Genomic DNA, 17,619 nt, shown 5'->3' on the forward strand with positions numbered 1-17,619 from the left:
CCCTCTTATGTTAATGAATTAATAATATATAAAGAATAATTTTTCATTTGTTGTGTTTGACTATATTTAGATGTTTGAATATTTGTCGCTATTGAAACTTTCTTCAAAACTCGAAACGAACGGCATTTATTGATTGACACGTACGTAGTTTAATAATATAAATTTGAGTAAGAGTACATCAAGTTGCTTTCTTATCTTGTCTTCATTATTCATCAACATATTCCCACTGACGAGGTGGCCTGTCCTATTACTTAATATAAAAGAAGCCGCCGTCTGTTTCAAATAATAAATAAATAAAAGAGGACAAAATAATGCAGGACTGGACTATAAGTTCACTTTTAATACGCCAAATTAAGTGTATATAATTTTGCGTTAGTCTATTTTACGAATTATTTTGAGATATATATAGATTTTTATTCGAGTTAAGCATATTTATTATTTTTTATCCAAAAATAACACTTATTATTATAAATATATATAATAGATTCGTTTTACGAATAAAAATATATAAAATCATCTTAGAAAAACATATTTACTGAACCAACTAACCGTTTTTAGAAATTTTTTAAGTTTATATGCTAAAGANCTTTTTTTTTTTTTTTTTTTTTTATCTTTACGTAGTGGAGCTTCCATCAATAATTTGACTCTCTTGTTTGCTTGTTTTCCGCCGATGCAATAATGAACAAAGACGCCCAAACAACTCATTTGGATTCCTCGTGTGAGTTTGACGTAGATCTCGAAAGAATATGCTTTTGTGTTATTAATAATTTAATCACTTTTCTGTAATAAATCGGAAAACCAAACCCTTTTAGTTTAAGCATAGATAATAACTAATAATAAAACAAAAACCGAAACTACAACATGAACATAAAAGTTGTATAATACGGAAATGTCGTTTTCTATGCGACGTTATATGTTTTGTGTTTTTTTTTATTCCTGTAAGAATGAATTAGTTCTCACGATTTAATAATGTATAGATTACCTAAAAGTCCTTAAAACTAAAATTTTCTATTATTTATTTATTTAAAAAAAAATGCACTGAAGGTGGAGATTTTATTATCTACCTAAAAATTTGACCACTTGGATCTAACACTCGAATTATTAGTCAAAAAATGAAACTATCAAGCCCGTGATATTAATTAATGATGGTGAAACTGTAAATACTTTAATTTTAAAAATTGTCATTTATATTATATTATTTCTATGTTATTGTACGATTACGTCTCGAATATTGCTTCTCTATTTTAAGTTTATTAAAAAAATAATGATAAAGTAAACTAACTTAGCTGTGGTATTCAAACCGACAAATTTGGATCCTCAATTTTTCAATTCAGTTTACCCATCAAATTTATGATTTCAATTCGGTCTGAAAAGAAAATGATACAAGAGTTATATAAGCTTTAGGGCCCCAAATGCCGAAAACATTAAGAAACAAAATACATAATAATCCATAAAAAAAACTTGAAACTTCATGAGAAAAACGGTTTTATGTTATGAAATCCAAAACCAATCACGAGAAAAAAAAATTTTTAGTTCTTCTCAATCAGTCATGTACCTAAAGTTCATACATATTATTGATAAAATTATCAATATAATTATCGTAAAATCCAGGTTTTGATAAAGTTTTCTTCCAGCGAACATGGTTTTGTTTGATAGTCTTCCCCGGTTCGTTGTCTTCGTCCATCACAGATTTAATGGACATACACAAATCATCCTTGGAAAACCATGCATTTTCACCTCTTTCAACCTCTACAGCCACTTTCAACTCATCCGCCATCAGCCGCGCGTTCAGAATTTGATCTCCCATCCATGGGACCAGCACAATCTGACAGTCGCTCAACAGAGATTCCCACATAGACCCGAATCCGCAGTGACTGACGAAGCAGCCGACGGAAGGGTGGTTCAGAATCTGAGTCTGCTGCACCCACCCGTCGTAAACCACTCCCTTGTTTCCAACCCTTTCAAGGAATCCTTTAGGTAATGCTTCTTCTATGGAGTTCACGCCGTGCGGTTTCGACAGGGCGAGGAAGAAAGGCATCCCCGTCATCTCGAAACCTAGTACCAGCTCCTGAAACTGATTCTTTAGCATGATGTTTTGGCTTCCAAACGCGCAGTATATTACGGATTTTGCCTTGAATTTGCTCAACCATGTGTCCCACTTCTCTTCTAAAACAGTTTTGGGAGCCTGTGGGAGAACAGGCCCAGATAGGAAAACGCGTTTCTTGTACTGGCTGGCAAGGTAATCAATCATCGGACCCTCTAACTCACGAACAGTCCGCGTACCAATTGCATCGCAGTCTTGCAAGGCGGTGGTGATGCGAACGTCGAAAGTGATGGCTCCATAAGTGGAACAGATAAAAGACAGCGCCCGTGCCTCGTGGGGGCGGCGGCGGATGACGACCGTCTGAGAAGGATACCCTTCAGGCGGCTCCGCCAGTTCGTCATCCGTCATGGGCCGATCTTTCGGGAAGTGCCTTGCGGGAACCACCCCGATAGCCATGGACGAGGCGGCAACAGTATTATAGCAAACGGTTTTGAAGCCAATTTTGGCAGCAAGCTTCGGCATCCAGTGAGCAAAGTCGAAAAGCACGACATCAGGCTTCAGACCCGAAAGAAGCTCCTCCACTTCATCAGACATGGAGTCGAAGGCTATGGCTAACGGGTCCTTGGCGCTGTAGTCGATATCACCTGTAGTCTCGGCGCCAAGTGGCAAGCCTTCGACATGAGGTACCGCAACAGTGTAGAATTTGATGGATTCTGAGAAAACATCTTGGTTTTGGAGTTTAAGCAAACCTTTTTTGGGCAGCAAAAAAGAGATTCGATGGCCCCTGTCAGCCAGGTCGTTGGATAGAGTGGCGTAGGCGATTATGTGACCCATGCCTATCCATGGAAACATGGCTATGTGCAGCTTTGGTTTCTCTGGATTATTCATTCTTGCGGGGAGAATTTAAACGATTAGTTCAACTTCTTTTGTTTGTTCGTCTTTTTTTATCAAATGACAAATATATAATGGTGAGGTTGGTGGGAGTATACATACATACGACTGATCACGCTCTTCTAGTTAGGTTAGGAGGTGTGTATGCATAATGTATCTATCCTTCACGTGAATCTTTCTCTCGTGACATATTAAATTTGGTATAATAAAGCAAGTGCAAATTAAATTGCAAAGCTACCCAAATTGCAAACCTACCAGAATTTGCCAAACCAATATATATCGCGATATCTGTAAGGAAACGATAATATAATGAACATGATGCTAAAATAAGATCCAAAATCCAATCGATCCGGAAACAAAAAATGAAATTTGATTATATTTATAATTTTATTTAGATTATATATTTTATGAAATGATATTTAATTAGTTAACAATATTTTTATAGTTCATCGTTATTTATTTAATTCATTTAGATTATATATATATATATATAATGAATCTTTGTAGTTAATTTTTTTTAAGTACGTGTCATGATTTTTATTTTCCACCCGTCATATGACTTATGGACTTTAATATATTGTAAGACATGATGCGAAATAGTGACGTTTATACATTCTCGTAATTTTTGGATTAACGATTTGAGAGAAAATCGAAGTAAAAAATTGAAAACTCGAAACATTGACCAAAATTTGATAAAAATATTGATTGACTTGTAGTTTAGTGGTACATAATTTTGAGAAAAAAATAATTTTTTGATTAATTAACTTTGGTTCACTGAGTTTTTTTATTTTAAGTTTTGGTTTACTGAGTTTCGAAATTTGGTGTATTAATTTTAAATTTATTTTTTCCGTCCTATTTCTTTGGGGTGCTAACGTGAGACCGAAAAAATTGTCGTGATTTCGAAAATTGTTGACTTGTCTTATGTCACATCAGTAATTGGACCAAAATAACAAAAAAATTTAAAGTTAATGTACAAAAACCTAAAAAAAAAAAAAGTATATCAAAACCCAAAATCAAATAATTTGATGAACTGAAAAAATTAATTTCTCTAATTTTCACGATGAATCAGAAATAAAAATCAAAGGAGACAATATCAAAACTAAAAATCAAACAAATTAGTCAACCAAAAAATTAATTTCCCTGATTTTCACGATGAATAGAAAATAGAAAATAGAGAAGACCATATCAAAGTTGTTTTCTCAGTCAAATAATTAATTGTCAAGGCTTCATTAATTGAATTGCTGTGGTTCTCTTATTCATTAAAAAAATAAAATAAGCAGCAGCCTGTTAAAAAAAAAAAAGAAGAATAAGATAAAAATATAATAGTAAAACCGACTTTTAAATTTTATATCATATCATGCCAAGTAACGACCAATTAATCAAACGAAAATTTCTTAAAATATATATTTGACTTTTTTTTATTTTATTTAATCGTCACATGCAAACTCCATCATATCAGCAAGGATCTAACTAATGCGTTGATTTAAAATGTGCAATTAGGTTTTATATTCAATATAATGCTGTACTTATAAATATAACAAAAGATTTAGAATAAAGCATGTATTAATTAATTATTATGTAAAAATGATGATTAAAGTTGTATTATAGTAAAAATATCAAATAAACATCATTCAATTCAAATGCTTTATGAAAGCATATGAACATCATATATTCTGCACGATTGAATCCAGCAGGGCTCCATAAGTTTGCTTCCACTTGTTTGAAAATTCCATATTTAAAAACCAATGCCTCAACGTGCTAAAGTTTACATATCATCATCAATCATAGTGTGGTTTTCACCACCATACATCACCCTCATATCTATATCATATCACGTCCCTCAAATCAATTCCTTATGCTTAAGGATTCTTAATGAGAACAAATCCATTGGAGCTAGAGTTGAATCTGACGTATTTGGTCCTTAAACAAAAATGCAAGATGGTCACAGAATAGCGCTGGCCATATCAGTCTCTGCAACATGGTGGCCAAGATTGTGGAAAAATCAATTGCTAATGATCGGCTTAAATTTTGCCTGCATGAGATCATTGATCAGGAAAAAAGTGCTTTTAATTAGTTCCTGGTCGCCTCATTACAAATAATATTTTGGTTGTTTTTCAATGTCTTAATACCCTTCGAAGACGCAACCGTGGAAGGCAGGGATCGATGGCTATAAAGCTAGACAATGAATAATACTTATGATCGTGTGGATCAGTGAGATTTCCTTCAGACTGTCATGGTTCGCTTGGGGTTCTCCAACAAATGGATTGGAACTATCATGACCCGACCCACAAAATATTTCAAGCCAACTAAGGGACTTAGAAAAGGTGCCCCATATTTATTTCTCCTTTGCTCTCAAGATTTTATCCTCACTTATACCAAACAGTGCAAAATCCAGGTATAAAAAACGCCAGACACGCCCCAAAAATTACACACCTTTTCTTCCCCGATGACACCCTTTTGTTTGGCCAAACTAATAGAGCAACATGCACATTAGTTTGGGATATCCTCTGGATTTATGAATTTTGAAAATCCACATCTTCTGCATTCTGGGAATTAGCCGCAATGAATCATATGAAGTCTATTTTTGGCAGCAAGCTTCGTTATCCAGTGCGCAAAATCGTAAAGCACAATATCAGGTTTTAGAACCGAAAGAAGCTCCTCCACTTCATCAGACATTTCGTCAATGGAACCCCTGTCTTTCAAACATCCTTACATCAAAGGCCCGGACTTTATAGGGGGAAAGGAAGTGTTAATTAACAAATAGTCGATAATCACGATCCAAATTGAATCGATAACATAATTGTGTATTATTAATTTATCGATAGTGTTATTTTAAATATTTTTAACATCATTATCGCAATTAATTTATTNGGGGGGGGGTTTAGAACTATTCTTATAGCTCTAATATTTTAAATGTTATTAAGTAAAGAAATAAAATAATTAAAAATAAATAGAGTATCGGGCAGAATCACTGTTTTAAATATTTGAGTAAGGGGATTGCCAAAGGCAAATAGAATTTTTGCACATTTTCGTTAATCCATGAAGATGATCCATATATCTCGAAACTAAATCGATTTAACCAATTTTTTTTAAAAAAAAAATTTCAAAAATCGAAATTAACCGAACCATATTTTCTCATTCATTTGGTTTGATTAATGACTTTGATTTAACAGAAATTTTGCTTAATCTGTTACTTTACTCGTATAGGTTGAGTTCAACACTTCGACCTATTATGAGATTATTAACCTTCAGGGTTGATACAATGGCCACCAATGCTCCTGATTGAATTAGTGGGCAGCAGCAAATTTACAGAATCCAACCAAGCCTACTATACCGGAATAGCCCAACTAATCTTGCCCAAATCAAATAACCAAGTACACCGAAGAACAAGTGTGAAAATTAATCAAACTGCCTTGAAAACTTACCAATTAGTATTCAATATCAATTTAGCCAAATTCAAACTCATTCCAATTTTTTCAAGTCAAATTATTTATTCAATAGTTTGGAAACCACTCCCGAATATTAATATTTTATATTCAATATAATTAATATGTATTGAATAAATAAATTTCAAACCATTTACACTTCTATTCTTGAACAATAGTTTGATAGAATATCGCGAGTCAAGTTCAGAATTTAAATATTTAACTAAAAATATTAAGCTTCAAATCAAAGCCAGCTCCAATTTGAACTTTGGATTTTTCTTCATTCTTGGTTGCACTAGTTTAGTTTATACCACTGATGTGCAATAATATAATTACTCCACTCTTATGTTGAAGTATATGCATTTACATCCTTGAAGTCCCATTCGACGTATATATTCCGCAAAATCTATCAAAATTTGCGAAAAGCAATGTGTACTTTGAGCTATGCAGGCGACATGCCATGAATCAAAAGGCTTCTTGATTGCTCGTAACCAACCACTCTACCAGGAAACAAAGACATAATTTCTCAAATTTACAGTGATACGAAGCATCCATACCTTCATCTAAATTAGCCAGTACACCATCCCTGAACACGAAGCTAAAATTTATCCCAGATGAAATCCAGGAATGATCTGTTCTAGTTACTTTCTCATTCTTCGCATGACCACCACAGTTCATCAATTTTGGCTCCAAGCTTTCACATTCAGGAAGGTTTGTTTCCTTGCATTTTTGGCACTCAAGTTGTTTCTTATACTTGGTGTCTGGTGTTCTACCAGCACACGAGATTTCACCCTTAGATAACTTACTCAGTGCTGAGTGCAGATTAGCAGATAACGAGGAAAGAAAATCATGAACGTCATCCAAAGTCCTATCACTTCCTTTATCTTCCCATTCGATGTTTATATTTTTCAGCAGTAGATTCTGGAGGTTGACAATGCAGTCAGGACAACATTGGTAAAAGCACGTGACAGAATCACCTGTGAAACAGGTACGCTTCAAAGATGTATCTTTGTACAAGATATTAACATCAGTCAAGGATAGATCAATAGCCAGGTTAGCATCATTTGCAGAAGAAAACTCAGAACCATGCTCTTCAACAGATTCACAGTGACCATCTACAAGGATACGACAGCCATTCTCTGCAAAACCATTACAAAGTTTGAACGATTCAGCATCCCCTCCAAATTCTGGCTCATCTCTGGCAATTTCTGCCTCTGGACACTCTAAATTAATATCATTTGGTGGCAAACCGCTTTCATTATGGGAAGGATGATCCAAGACAACTAGCTGGGGAGGGACTTTTCCAGATTCCACCACAACTTCATCATCGGCATTTAACCGATCATCATCAACTGTAGTTGTATCAGTAGGTCCACCCTCTTTCGCAGCATCTTCCAGCAGACTTCCTTCAAGCAGTTCTGGTCCATGCATACTTCTGTTATGAACTTCTAGGCCAAAGCCATCACCTTGAAAAGAACCATGATTGCAGACATCACTGTCCAAGGATCTCAAACAACCTTTGGTGGTTGCCGCTGAAACACAAGGATCCACCTCCAAACTGGAAACACTAAGATCAATTGTCAGAAGATGAGAACTGAAAAAATCGACGCAAAGACATAGGAATATAGTAGCATTACCTTTGTAGGGCATATGCCCAACTGAAAATCATGTCTTCGAGATAAGCAGCTTGTGATAGGAGACGAATAAATTGGGTTCTGTCTTTTCCAGCTTTAACTTTATCACCAATTCTTTCAACAAGAATTTCTAAAACTTTCCGAACATCATAGCAGACTTCCCTGAGAGAGGTGTATTCACCTCTATATGCTGATAAACCAATAGCAACAAGTCCTCTAATTAAACCAGATTCTTTACTTCTGATATTGCTGGAACCAGAGGCAGCCACTGCCTTCTCCGCCAAATTGATAGGACGAAGAATGCAAGAATTGAAGGGCCAAGTTTTCCACGGTCCATTGACATTGGCATGAGGACCTTCTTTCAGCTTAGACGTGACCCAACAAAGTTCAGAAAAATGAGGATAGCATAAAATCTGATAGCCTACTATTGAGATTGCAAACAGCAAGCTTGATTTTCCTTTTATACTTTTATTCGTAAATGGAACTGGACTGAGTGCACGGACCGGACTAGATTTACTATCACAAACTCTATCCACAAGACCTTTAACCATATCATAAGTTTTCTCATTCAATGAGTTCCCAAGAGTGTGACTTCTACCATAAATGGAGACAACAAAGTGCTGCACCATATCCTTTGACAACCTGGAAACAAATGTATTAATCACCTTATCATGATCAAACTTCCCATCGAGCTGCACAGAGAAATGTGGCACCTTATGGTCCAGTGGACCCAAGCCACTGCTTGCAACATAATTCCCAAAAAACAGCCTAACTCTATGAGGCAATATCGAAAGTGGCAATTCCGACGTGGCCTGTCAAATGGAAAACATGCGATGAGAATTCTTAATGCATAATTGACAATGCAGAGACCAGAGAAAGAAGCATACCAGAATTATCAAGGATGTATTTACACACATAGATTCCACCTGCTCAATGAATAAGGTCCAAAGATATGAGACTTTAACAGGACACACATCATGTTCCATTTCAATTTCACACTTCCCCTCCGAAGATAAATTTTCAGGGGATTGAGGTTCCATTGAAGCTAAATCATAGTTGCCTTCTCTGGCTTCATTACACATCTCAATAGCCCACAAATCAATTCTTGGCATATATATCATACACGAATTTGTACCAGCACATCTCACTGTCATGATAAACAATGAAAGCGGTCATATTCTACGACAAAAATTTAAAAAAGAAAAACTTAGAACAATCTTATAACGCATCGAACTATCAATTAATTCAAGTAGTATTTCCTCCTAAAACTACTGCAAGCACTGTTATGACATATAAATAAATGATTGCCTCCTCAAGATGAAATTTGGAAACATGAGTTAAACTTGTTCACATAAATATTTTAAAATCAATAAAGCTGGTGGGTAGTGAGGAACAAAAAAGAATAAGAAAGTACTAATGCGGCTCACTATACACATAGTTGTATAGGGAAAAGAAATGGCAATGCAAATAATATCTATAAAAAAAAAAAGCTCAAATTTGAACTCAACGAGTTCCTGCCACTGAAAATTTGTACCCCAAGACCAAAATAATAGGGCAAGCTACTCGGTGGAGTATAGACAGGCCAGTTATGTACTTAAATTTTGCACAAACTAAGCCAGATTCAAAGACCACTTCAGCCATTAAGAAAACAAACTATCATCTCAATGCAATGCCACAGTATTCTTCTTCCGTTCCTGCAGTTGAAGATCTTTTTTTCAAAAAAAATGAGACAACACAATAGGCAAAAATGGACACACACAAAGGCAACAAGAGTATCTTAACAAATCAAGACAGCAAAACAACTAAGATACCAACCATGCATAATAGCATATAAAATAGCATTTACAAGAGTACCAAGGCATTTACAAAACCATCTCCCATTTACAGTTCCAGATACGACAGAGCCACAGCAAAAAGAGAAAATACTAATAAAAAACACAAAGATTGTGATATCTGACGACAAAAAAGAAGACCTAAGAAAAGTAAATAGTAAATTCCAACTGTCCAAAACATAAAAAAGATGAAGAAAGTTGACTATTTTGATTCCCACAGTAAATTCGTTGACAATGATTGCATATAAAAATCAAGAAACAAAAGAACTACCATGATGAAATCCAATAACCACTCATTTTTTTGTGGATTCAAAACACTTCAATATTTTACCAAATCCTCATACTTCTACATGCAACTGAGTAAAACTACTAAAAACTTTAATATAAACCAAACTAAAGCAACTTTGTGAATTCAAAGTAGGTTCTGGAATCTGGATACCTAGCACAACCAGTTGCTGTCCATGCTATTACTAACTGAGGTACGACTCATTCTAAGCTTGAAAAAACCTCACATGATAAGCATCCTGAAATTAATTCATAATGCATTTTCAAAAGCATATATTGTGTTGTATATAAGACAAAACAGAGGTTTCAGAAATAAAGCTTGCAGGCTATAAATGTCAGTATGAGTTGATGAAACTTTAGCAGCTTTCCTTCTATGATGCAAATAATTGAATTTGGTTGATATGGAAAATTGGACGTACTCAGTATTCGTGTCAACCCATGAACCATGTCTCCATGACCTTCTTGAGAGATGCTAGGCAAGTCCACTTTCCAAATATCAACATTGCCAACAAAACAATGAAGGAGACACGATGCAAGATGCCTCTGGCCAGATCTTGGATTTCCAGAAATCAGCATGTGAAATCCTGATTTATTGTATGATGTGTAAGACATATTTCTTTGAAGCATAGTGTGAGAACCCATGCTCTGAAGGTTGGGAGGGTAAAATGCACCACAAGTCTCATTAGCATTGTCCTCCATCGCATCAGGAATGCAAATCCTATTTTCTCCAACCAGAACGTTTGCAAGGGATAGATTCTTCATAATCTCATCTATAACATCAACTTCTTGAAGCAAATCATCGACATGTGACCACCAATTATCACTCTGCACTCTCCGTTTGTCCAAGGCAGAAACAATCACATTTTTAACCAATGTAGAGGCCTTACTGAGAGGCAGCGGCAACCAGATGTGTTCATCTAGATTCAGGAGAACTAGCAATCTCGTCAGTGGTTGCAGAAGACAAGGAGCTAGATGGGTGTCAAGAGATGAAGAAAACACGTCGTTTACAACAATTCCACCTTCTCTTTGAGAACATGGAGGTGGTGCGCATGAGAAAGCTTGCAACCAATCTCTATCCTCGACCAAAATGGAAGGAATTGATGGCAATTGACCCTCAGATGCACTAGTTTCAGCAGCTGAGAGAACCTCCTGCAAGGGGAAGCTCCTCTTTAAAGCAATTATAGCCGCTTGCGTACACAGAGCCTGCAGGTCAGCACCAGCAAATCCCACAGTTTGCTTTGCTACCCACTTCAGCAACGATCCACCAATTGGCTTTGGCCACTTCCGAGTGTGCAAAGACAGAATAGCTTCTCTGTCCTTCATCAAAGGCAGTGGAAAATAAATCTCTCTATCAAATCTTCCAGGCCTCCTTAAGGCAGAATCAACTGCTTCGGGACGATTAGTAGCTCCAATTACAATAACTGAACCTCGGGACTTTAAGCCATCCATCAACGCCAACAAAGTGGATACAACTGAACTGTGTGTTTGATCTTGCCGCTTAGAGCGGCAAGGGGCTAAACCATCTATCTCGTCGAAAAAAATTATAGAAGGTTGAGATTTCTCAGCTACTTGAAACAAAAGTCTTAGCTGGCGCTCAGCATCACCAACATATTTGCCCAGACAGTCTGCCCCTTTGCGAGCAAAATATGCAATCCTTTTTTCCCCTCGAGCACAGGAACCAACCAGCGCACGCACAACTAAGGTCTTACCTGTTCCAGGATATCCATGCAACAGAACTCCCCTTGGAGGAGTAAGACCTAGATTTTTAAAATACTCTGGGTATAACAGTGGTAAAATGACAACCTCTTTCATGCATTGGACGACATGTTGCAGCCCAGCAACAGATTCCCATCCTTCAAATTGGGTCTCTCTTTTCTCAGAGTTGTTACCTCCAATGTAAACAGGTGTTATTCTCCATAAATCTCGATGAAGCCTCTTGCTTTCACGTTTCAAAAACTCTTCATCCTCCCCACAGTTCTCCAACCACTTTTCTTCCACTTCAATATCCTTTCGATATGCATCATTTGACATCTTTCGTGATTCCAACCTCATTTTTTTCACCTTCATTTTCTTTAACCTATGTGCATTATGTATTCCATGAGGTTGAAAGAGATGTCGATGATCAGTGCAGGCTATAAGAAACTTGCGATGGTCAAAGATGCAACCTTTGGCTCGTGCACATGGCTAAAAAGTAAGCATTAGCCATATTTTAAATTAGAACTAATCATTAAAGAAACAATAAAGCATCCACCATAAAATTTGGGGGGAAGAGAGACATTAAATATGTAGAGGATGAAGACAGAAAGAGTGATTTAGAAATTCAATATGGTAATAACGCTGAGGGACAAAGTGTACTAGATAAGACACACTCACAAGATGGTAGGTTTTAGGACATCGATCAACACGGCACCCTATTGTAGCTCCAGGTCTCTTACAGCGATTGCATTTCAGCATCCTTCCCCGGTAAAGGGCAGCCCTAACATTTTTCAGGCATCCCAAACCAGCAAAGTAAACCTGAAAACAATAGTCAGTGTAGATGCACAAAACAAGGTCTCGACACGAAGAAACAAAAACTAGCACTTTAACAAAAGAAATCAAATGCCAAATATGTTCAGCATGCGTCTTGTCAAAAAATAAAAAAATCAGAAACCTACAATTGTAGGTTGTTAGCACAACCACTACCATTAAGCATACCATATTATGGACCATAGACATAAATGCAAAGTTTGCAACAAAAAGCAGTACACAAACCATTAGGCAGTGACTGCTACTTTCAAAGTTTTTCACTTCTTTCAAACTTCACATCACTTCACAAGGCAAATCACAGAGTTAAAAAAATATGCAGCCACTCTCTTTTCTCTTCCCACTATCTTTTAGCAATCATAATAAAATACTGAACTACATCACTTGTCGTCTAAAACATTAGATTTTAAACATGCTCAGTCAAATACTATGGAAATACCAAAGAAGCACCATGCCAAATTTTTTTTCCAAATAATACACATAGAATGAAGAGAGCTCTTTCTCACACAAAGCAGTGTAAACTAATCTGAAAAAACAATAATGTAAGAAGGAGAGAATATGAACACTATAACAACTGTAATTAAGCAACACAATGCAGAAAAAACTTTGTATCAGAAAAGTAAGAAACTTGTAATGATACTGACAAATACTCAAGTGTGGTGCAAGAATGCTAGCAAATCAAGAAGCCCAAGTACAAAAATAAATTGGAAAAAAAACATCAGCACGAGGCAAAAACCAAAGTAACCAAAATAAACACGAGGGCATGTGGTCCTCCATCCATCAAACCAACACTGAAATTCTCAATAAGTGATACAAAATGATACATAAGGATCTAGGAATTAAAAAACAGAGACTCTTTAATACAGTCAAACATGCCTTTCCACAGTTATGTATACAAGATAGCACTGTCATTGACCTTTGTTATCTATTTGTTGAATTGCTTAATACCTATACCTACAGAAGTAAGAACTAATATGGACCAGAATTTTTTGTATCACCATAAACGAAATCATTAATAAATTTAAATTGTGCAATGAGGTAGAAGACATCCTTCTGACCAGTCTTGCAAATATGGATGTCAAATCTCAACAAGAAAATAATATACAAAAAGTGGTTAAGTTTAATAAAGACTACCGCATGGACTTGAAATATACATATGTACGATGAAAGGGGAAACGAAATAAAGCATCTTCAAGGCTCACAGGAAACCTATGAGAACTCCAGAACAATACAGAAGCCAATTCACAATCAAATTCAAGGCTCACATGAAATCCCCAAACCACAGTAAACTAGAGTAAAAATAAGTAGGCGTGAAAATTTTCTATTGGTACCAAGAGAAAAGATCCTAGGCAACAAAGATATTAGTCAAGTATTGAACAAAGCTATGACAATAAAAGCTCTGGGAATCCAAAATGAATAGACTTGTGAAAATTGCAAACCAGAGAAAACTAATCCCATTGAATACCATATACAAAGTAATTACGAATTCATTCCTTCGTGCATAAGAACCTTGTCCTCAGTAAAAACATCTCAAAAGATGATGGATAAGCAAAAAGTCTTCACAAGGTTCATTTGTCCAAAGAAAAACTTGATCATGAGACATTAAATGATCATCCTAACAAAATATTTATTTACAAGAGTAACAAGATTATCTGCATCCCTTTTGTTGTGCGATAAATAAAGCATTAACAATAAAACGAAAACATACACACAAACACACACCCCGTTTAATACAGCACACAGCCCTTCCCGTTTCAATTTCCATCTCTGAGGGAGGGAAACATTTTTCATCATTATTAGCACTTGAAATTTTTATGTTGACAATTGGATAGTAGATAGTCACAATAAAAAGAATGCAAAACGATAGGAGGATGATGAAACTTTAGCTTAAAACCCTGTACCCCAATAACATCAGAAAATTCAACAAGTGCCCTATTCAATGCATACAAATTTTAATGCCAAACACACCTCTGGACTCCATACAGCACATTGCTGATGAACCCAAATTCCTGCTATACCAAGACGGTCATTGATAGGACCCAAAAGCCGTCCAAGCCATCCAGATTCGTCACCAAATCCATCCCATGAATCATAACTATATTCATCTGAAGCAGATGACCCGCTAAATGCCTCATTATCACTGCCCATCCCATCCAGTACAAGTAATTTAGGAGGCTTTCCATCAGTACCTCCCCCACATAAACCACAGCGTCTCCCTAGTTTAATTCTTGGTTTTCTATCCACATCATCTAAAGCATTGTCTTTCCCATTTAAGTTTTTATATGTCTCATCTTCTGGAGGTTTATCATGATATCCATCATTTTTTTCTCGGTCACTCGCAGCTCCCTCAACATCTGGTTGTTCAGGCACAATATCACATGCTAGGTTTTCAATCCCCGTATTTGGATACCCGATCTCAGTGTCAACATTGTTGTGACCTTCTCCCGATTCTGATTCCTTTTGGATGGCAGCCACTTCTCTCTCATTCAAATCTGAAGCCGAATTATCATTTTTCACTCCAATGTCACATCTAACTTCCAATTTGATTTCCATGTGTAACCTGTCTTCCTCATTCATCACTTCAAACACCTCATCCCTATTGTATTCTATATCATCCTTTCCACCATCTGCCGAACATATTTTATGTTCCTCGTTTGCCAAAACATTGGAAGCTTTAATTCGTCCTGGCCTTTTCGACTTAACAATTGTCGATTTTTCATCTACTAATTCCACATTCTGATCACTACAACGAATTTCCATGTCTTCTCTAAATCCATCAAAATCATCAAATAGTTTCCTTTTACCCCTCAAAGAAGATTCCCCTCTTGATCTCCCAGAAAAACTTGTCCATTTTCCCTTGAATCTCAATCTTGACCCCCAAGCACCATTCTGTCCGTCCAGATTCCTAGAACTTGAGCAAGGTGATTCATACTTCAGCCCATGTTCTCTTCTGAATTTTTCAATACTACCAGCACCACGACCATTAACCTTCTGCCTCTTTTTAGGAGGCTGAGGCGATGAATCGAGTAATACAGGAGCTCTCCGAGATCTACTGCTCCTTCTGACTTCCGATTCCTTCTCTACATCATTAAACTGATTCGAATCAACATTTTGAACCCCTTGGTGACTCCTATTGTAAGTTTTTTCACAGATTGCGTCCAATCTCTTATGCTTCTTCTTACCCTTAAACTTGTTCCCAAATTTCTTGCCCTTCCCAATATTCACAACTGATTCAGACCGCGGTAATCGCATATCAAAGACCTCAAAACACGAAAATAAAATTATAGTACAAACTCCAACCTATCTCCTTTTCCGTCTCAGTCTCCCTATATAATCCACACCACGGGACAAAATCTACAGCTCGTACAGGTTGATTCGATATCAAACTTCTCTTTTTGTTCAAAGTATCACGTGAAACGAGCAAAAAAGATACAATGAGGCAAAGACAGACTGACCGTCCGATAAATTGATCATGCAGAAGAAGCCGAAAAAAAACCCTAAAAGATTAATATTTCAACCCCAAATCTGTTCAGACCAAAAATCAGCATCGCAGATTCAAACCAGAATTTCAGAGTACATGGACATTTTCTCAGTTTTTCCCATTTTTAATGAGATGCCAAGCGCCCTTAGGGATATTTTGTTGGAGAAAGCTGTAACAGAAGACCACTTGGGCGGAGGTGTATAGAAAGAAGGGTTCCTAGTCTAAAACGGAGAATATATACATATTTTTTGGGTCTTCACCCACTCGAATTTTCAGCGCGTGGCTTCAAGCTCCAACATGATACAGCATGAGCCCAATTTGGTCCTTCAAAAAACCCGATCTTCAGTCATTCCGTTCAGTATATGCCCGAATTAATTATGGGGTCCGTTATTTGTTATTTTGAATTGAATATATCGATGCTACATCTAATACTTATTCGAATTTTTATATATTTTTATAAATGGTTTACTTCACAATTTAAAATATACGTTAAACTTATACATTGTACAAACTATTATGTTCAATCGTTAATTTAAATTTTATACATTTTTTAAGAACGGAAATTAATAATATATCAAGAGAGACTTAATTCTCATTGTTATGGTTCGGGTTGTGTTGCTAGGTTAAGGAATTAAATCGTGAACCGAGTGAAAATAAATTAGTTTATATGGCAAATACTTTCATTTCTTGAGTAATCGAGGAATGTGTTCAACTTCTTTGAGAAAACATATATGCATGTATGTCTGTTGTAGAATTAATTGTTTAAGAATGTTCATTTCGTAATTGTGAAGCAGGTGCTCTTCCCAACACCACCAAGGGTTGGGCTTTTGGGTTGGTGAGGTGGGTGTGGAGGGGTCGAGTATTTGTTAGATGAATCTATTTTTTTATATGAAGATTTTATTGAATAAAAAATATCATGTGACTAAGATTATTCTATTGACAATCAAGTTGTTTCTTCTGTAAATGTCAGAAACCAGGTTAGTAATCTGTCTTTGACTAATGTCAATATCTTGTACAAAAAAATGTCTTCGAAGCTTACATGTTTCACCAGCAATTCTGTCATATGCTTTTTACCAATGTTACCCTAACTATATTGTCAACCTCCAGAATCTACCGTTGAAAAATATTAACATCGAATGAGAACGAACATAAAGGAAGTGATACGATACTCTTAACACTAATTAAGTTATCTAATGGTGAAATCTAGTGTTCTGTTAAAACAGCGGACACCAAGTATGAGAAACAACTTGGTAGGGTATGTTTGTAATTTTGATCATAACTTCACAAAATTAACTAAAGGCAGTTTTTACAACACTCTGCTGTAATAGAATAGTAGGATTTGTAATTTTGTATAGCACGACACGCGCTGATGCGAAAGAGTGAGGTTAGCTGCGTCAATCTGATTTTTCAATTTTTAGTGCTAGTTTCCCACCGAACATTACCGCCAGATTGTGGTATTTTCATTNTCTATCAAAACATTTAATTTAAAATTATATTATTATCC

At 36.0% G+C, this 17,619-nt stretch overlaps 2 protein-coding genes across 2 annotated transcripts; both read right to left on the bottom strand.

The window, feature by feature from the left end:
• Window positions 1-1,367: 1,367 nt before the first annotated feature.
• LOC140987264 (anthocyanidin 3-O-glucoside 2'''-O-xylosyltransferase-like) lies at window positions 1,368-3,019 on the bottom strand. The gene has a single exon (XM_073455708.1). The coding sequence runs from the start codon at window positions 2,930-2,932 to the stop codon at window positions 1,556-1,558; it is 1,377 nt and encodes a 458-aa protein (XP_073311809.1). The 5' UTR covers window positions 2,933-3,019; the 3' UTR covers window positions 1,368-1,555.
• Window positions 3,020-6,821: 3,802 nt separating this feature from the next.
• On the bottom strand, window positions 6,822-16,327 carry LOC140988793 (uncharacterized). The gene is made up of 6 exons (XM_073457864.1): window positions 14,603-16,327; window positions 12,485-12,625; window positions 10,531-12,295; window positions 8,882-9,141; window positions 7,998-8,806; window positions 6,822-7,918 (listed from the first exon to the last, which is right to left on the bottom strand). Exons 1-6 carry the CDS (start codon window positions 15,884-15,886, stop codon window positions 6,826-6,828), a joined length of 5,352 nt encoding a protein of 1,783 aa, XP_073313965.1. The 5' UTR covers window positions 15,887-16,327; the 3' UTR covers window positions 6,822-6,825.
• Between the last annotated feature and the right edge of the window lie 1,292 nt (window positions 16,328-17,619).

The sequence above is a fragment of the Primulina huaijiensis genome, chromosome 11 (assembly GCF_012295235.1).
Source record: "Primulina huaijiensis isolate GDHJ02 chromosome 11, ASM1229523v2, whole genome shotgun sequence".
Classification (NCBI taxonomy): Eukaryota; Viridiplantae; Streptophyta; class Magnoliopsida; order Lamiales; family Gesneriaceae; genus Primulina; species Primulina huaijiensis.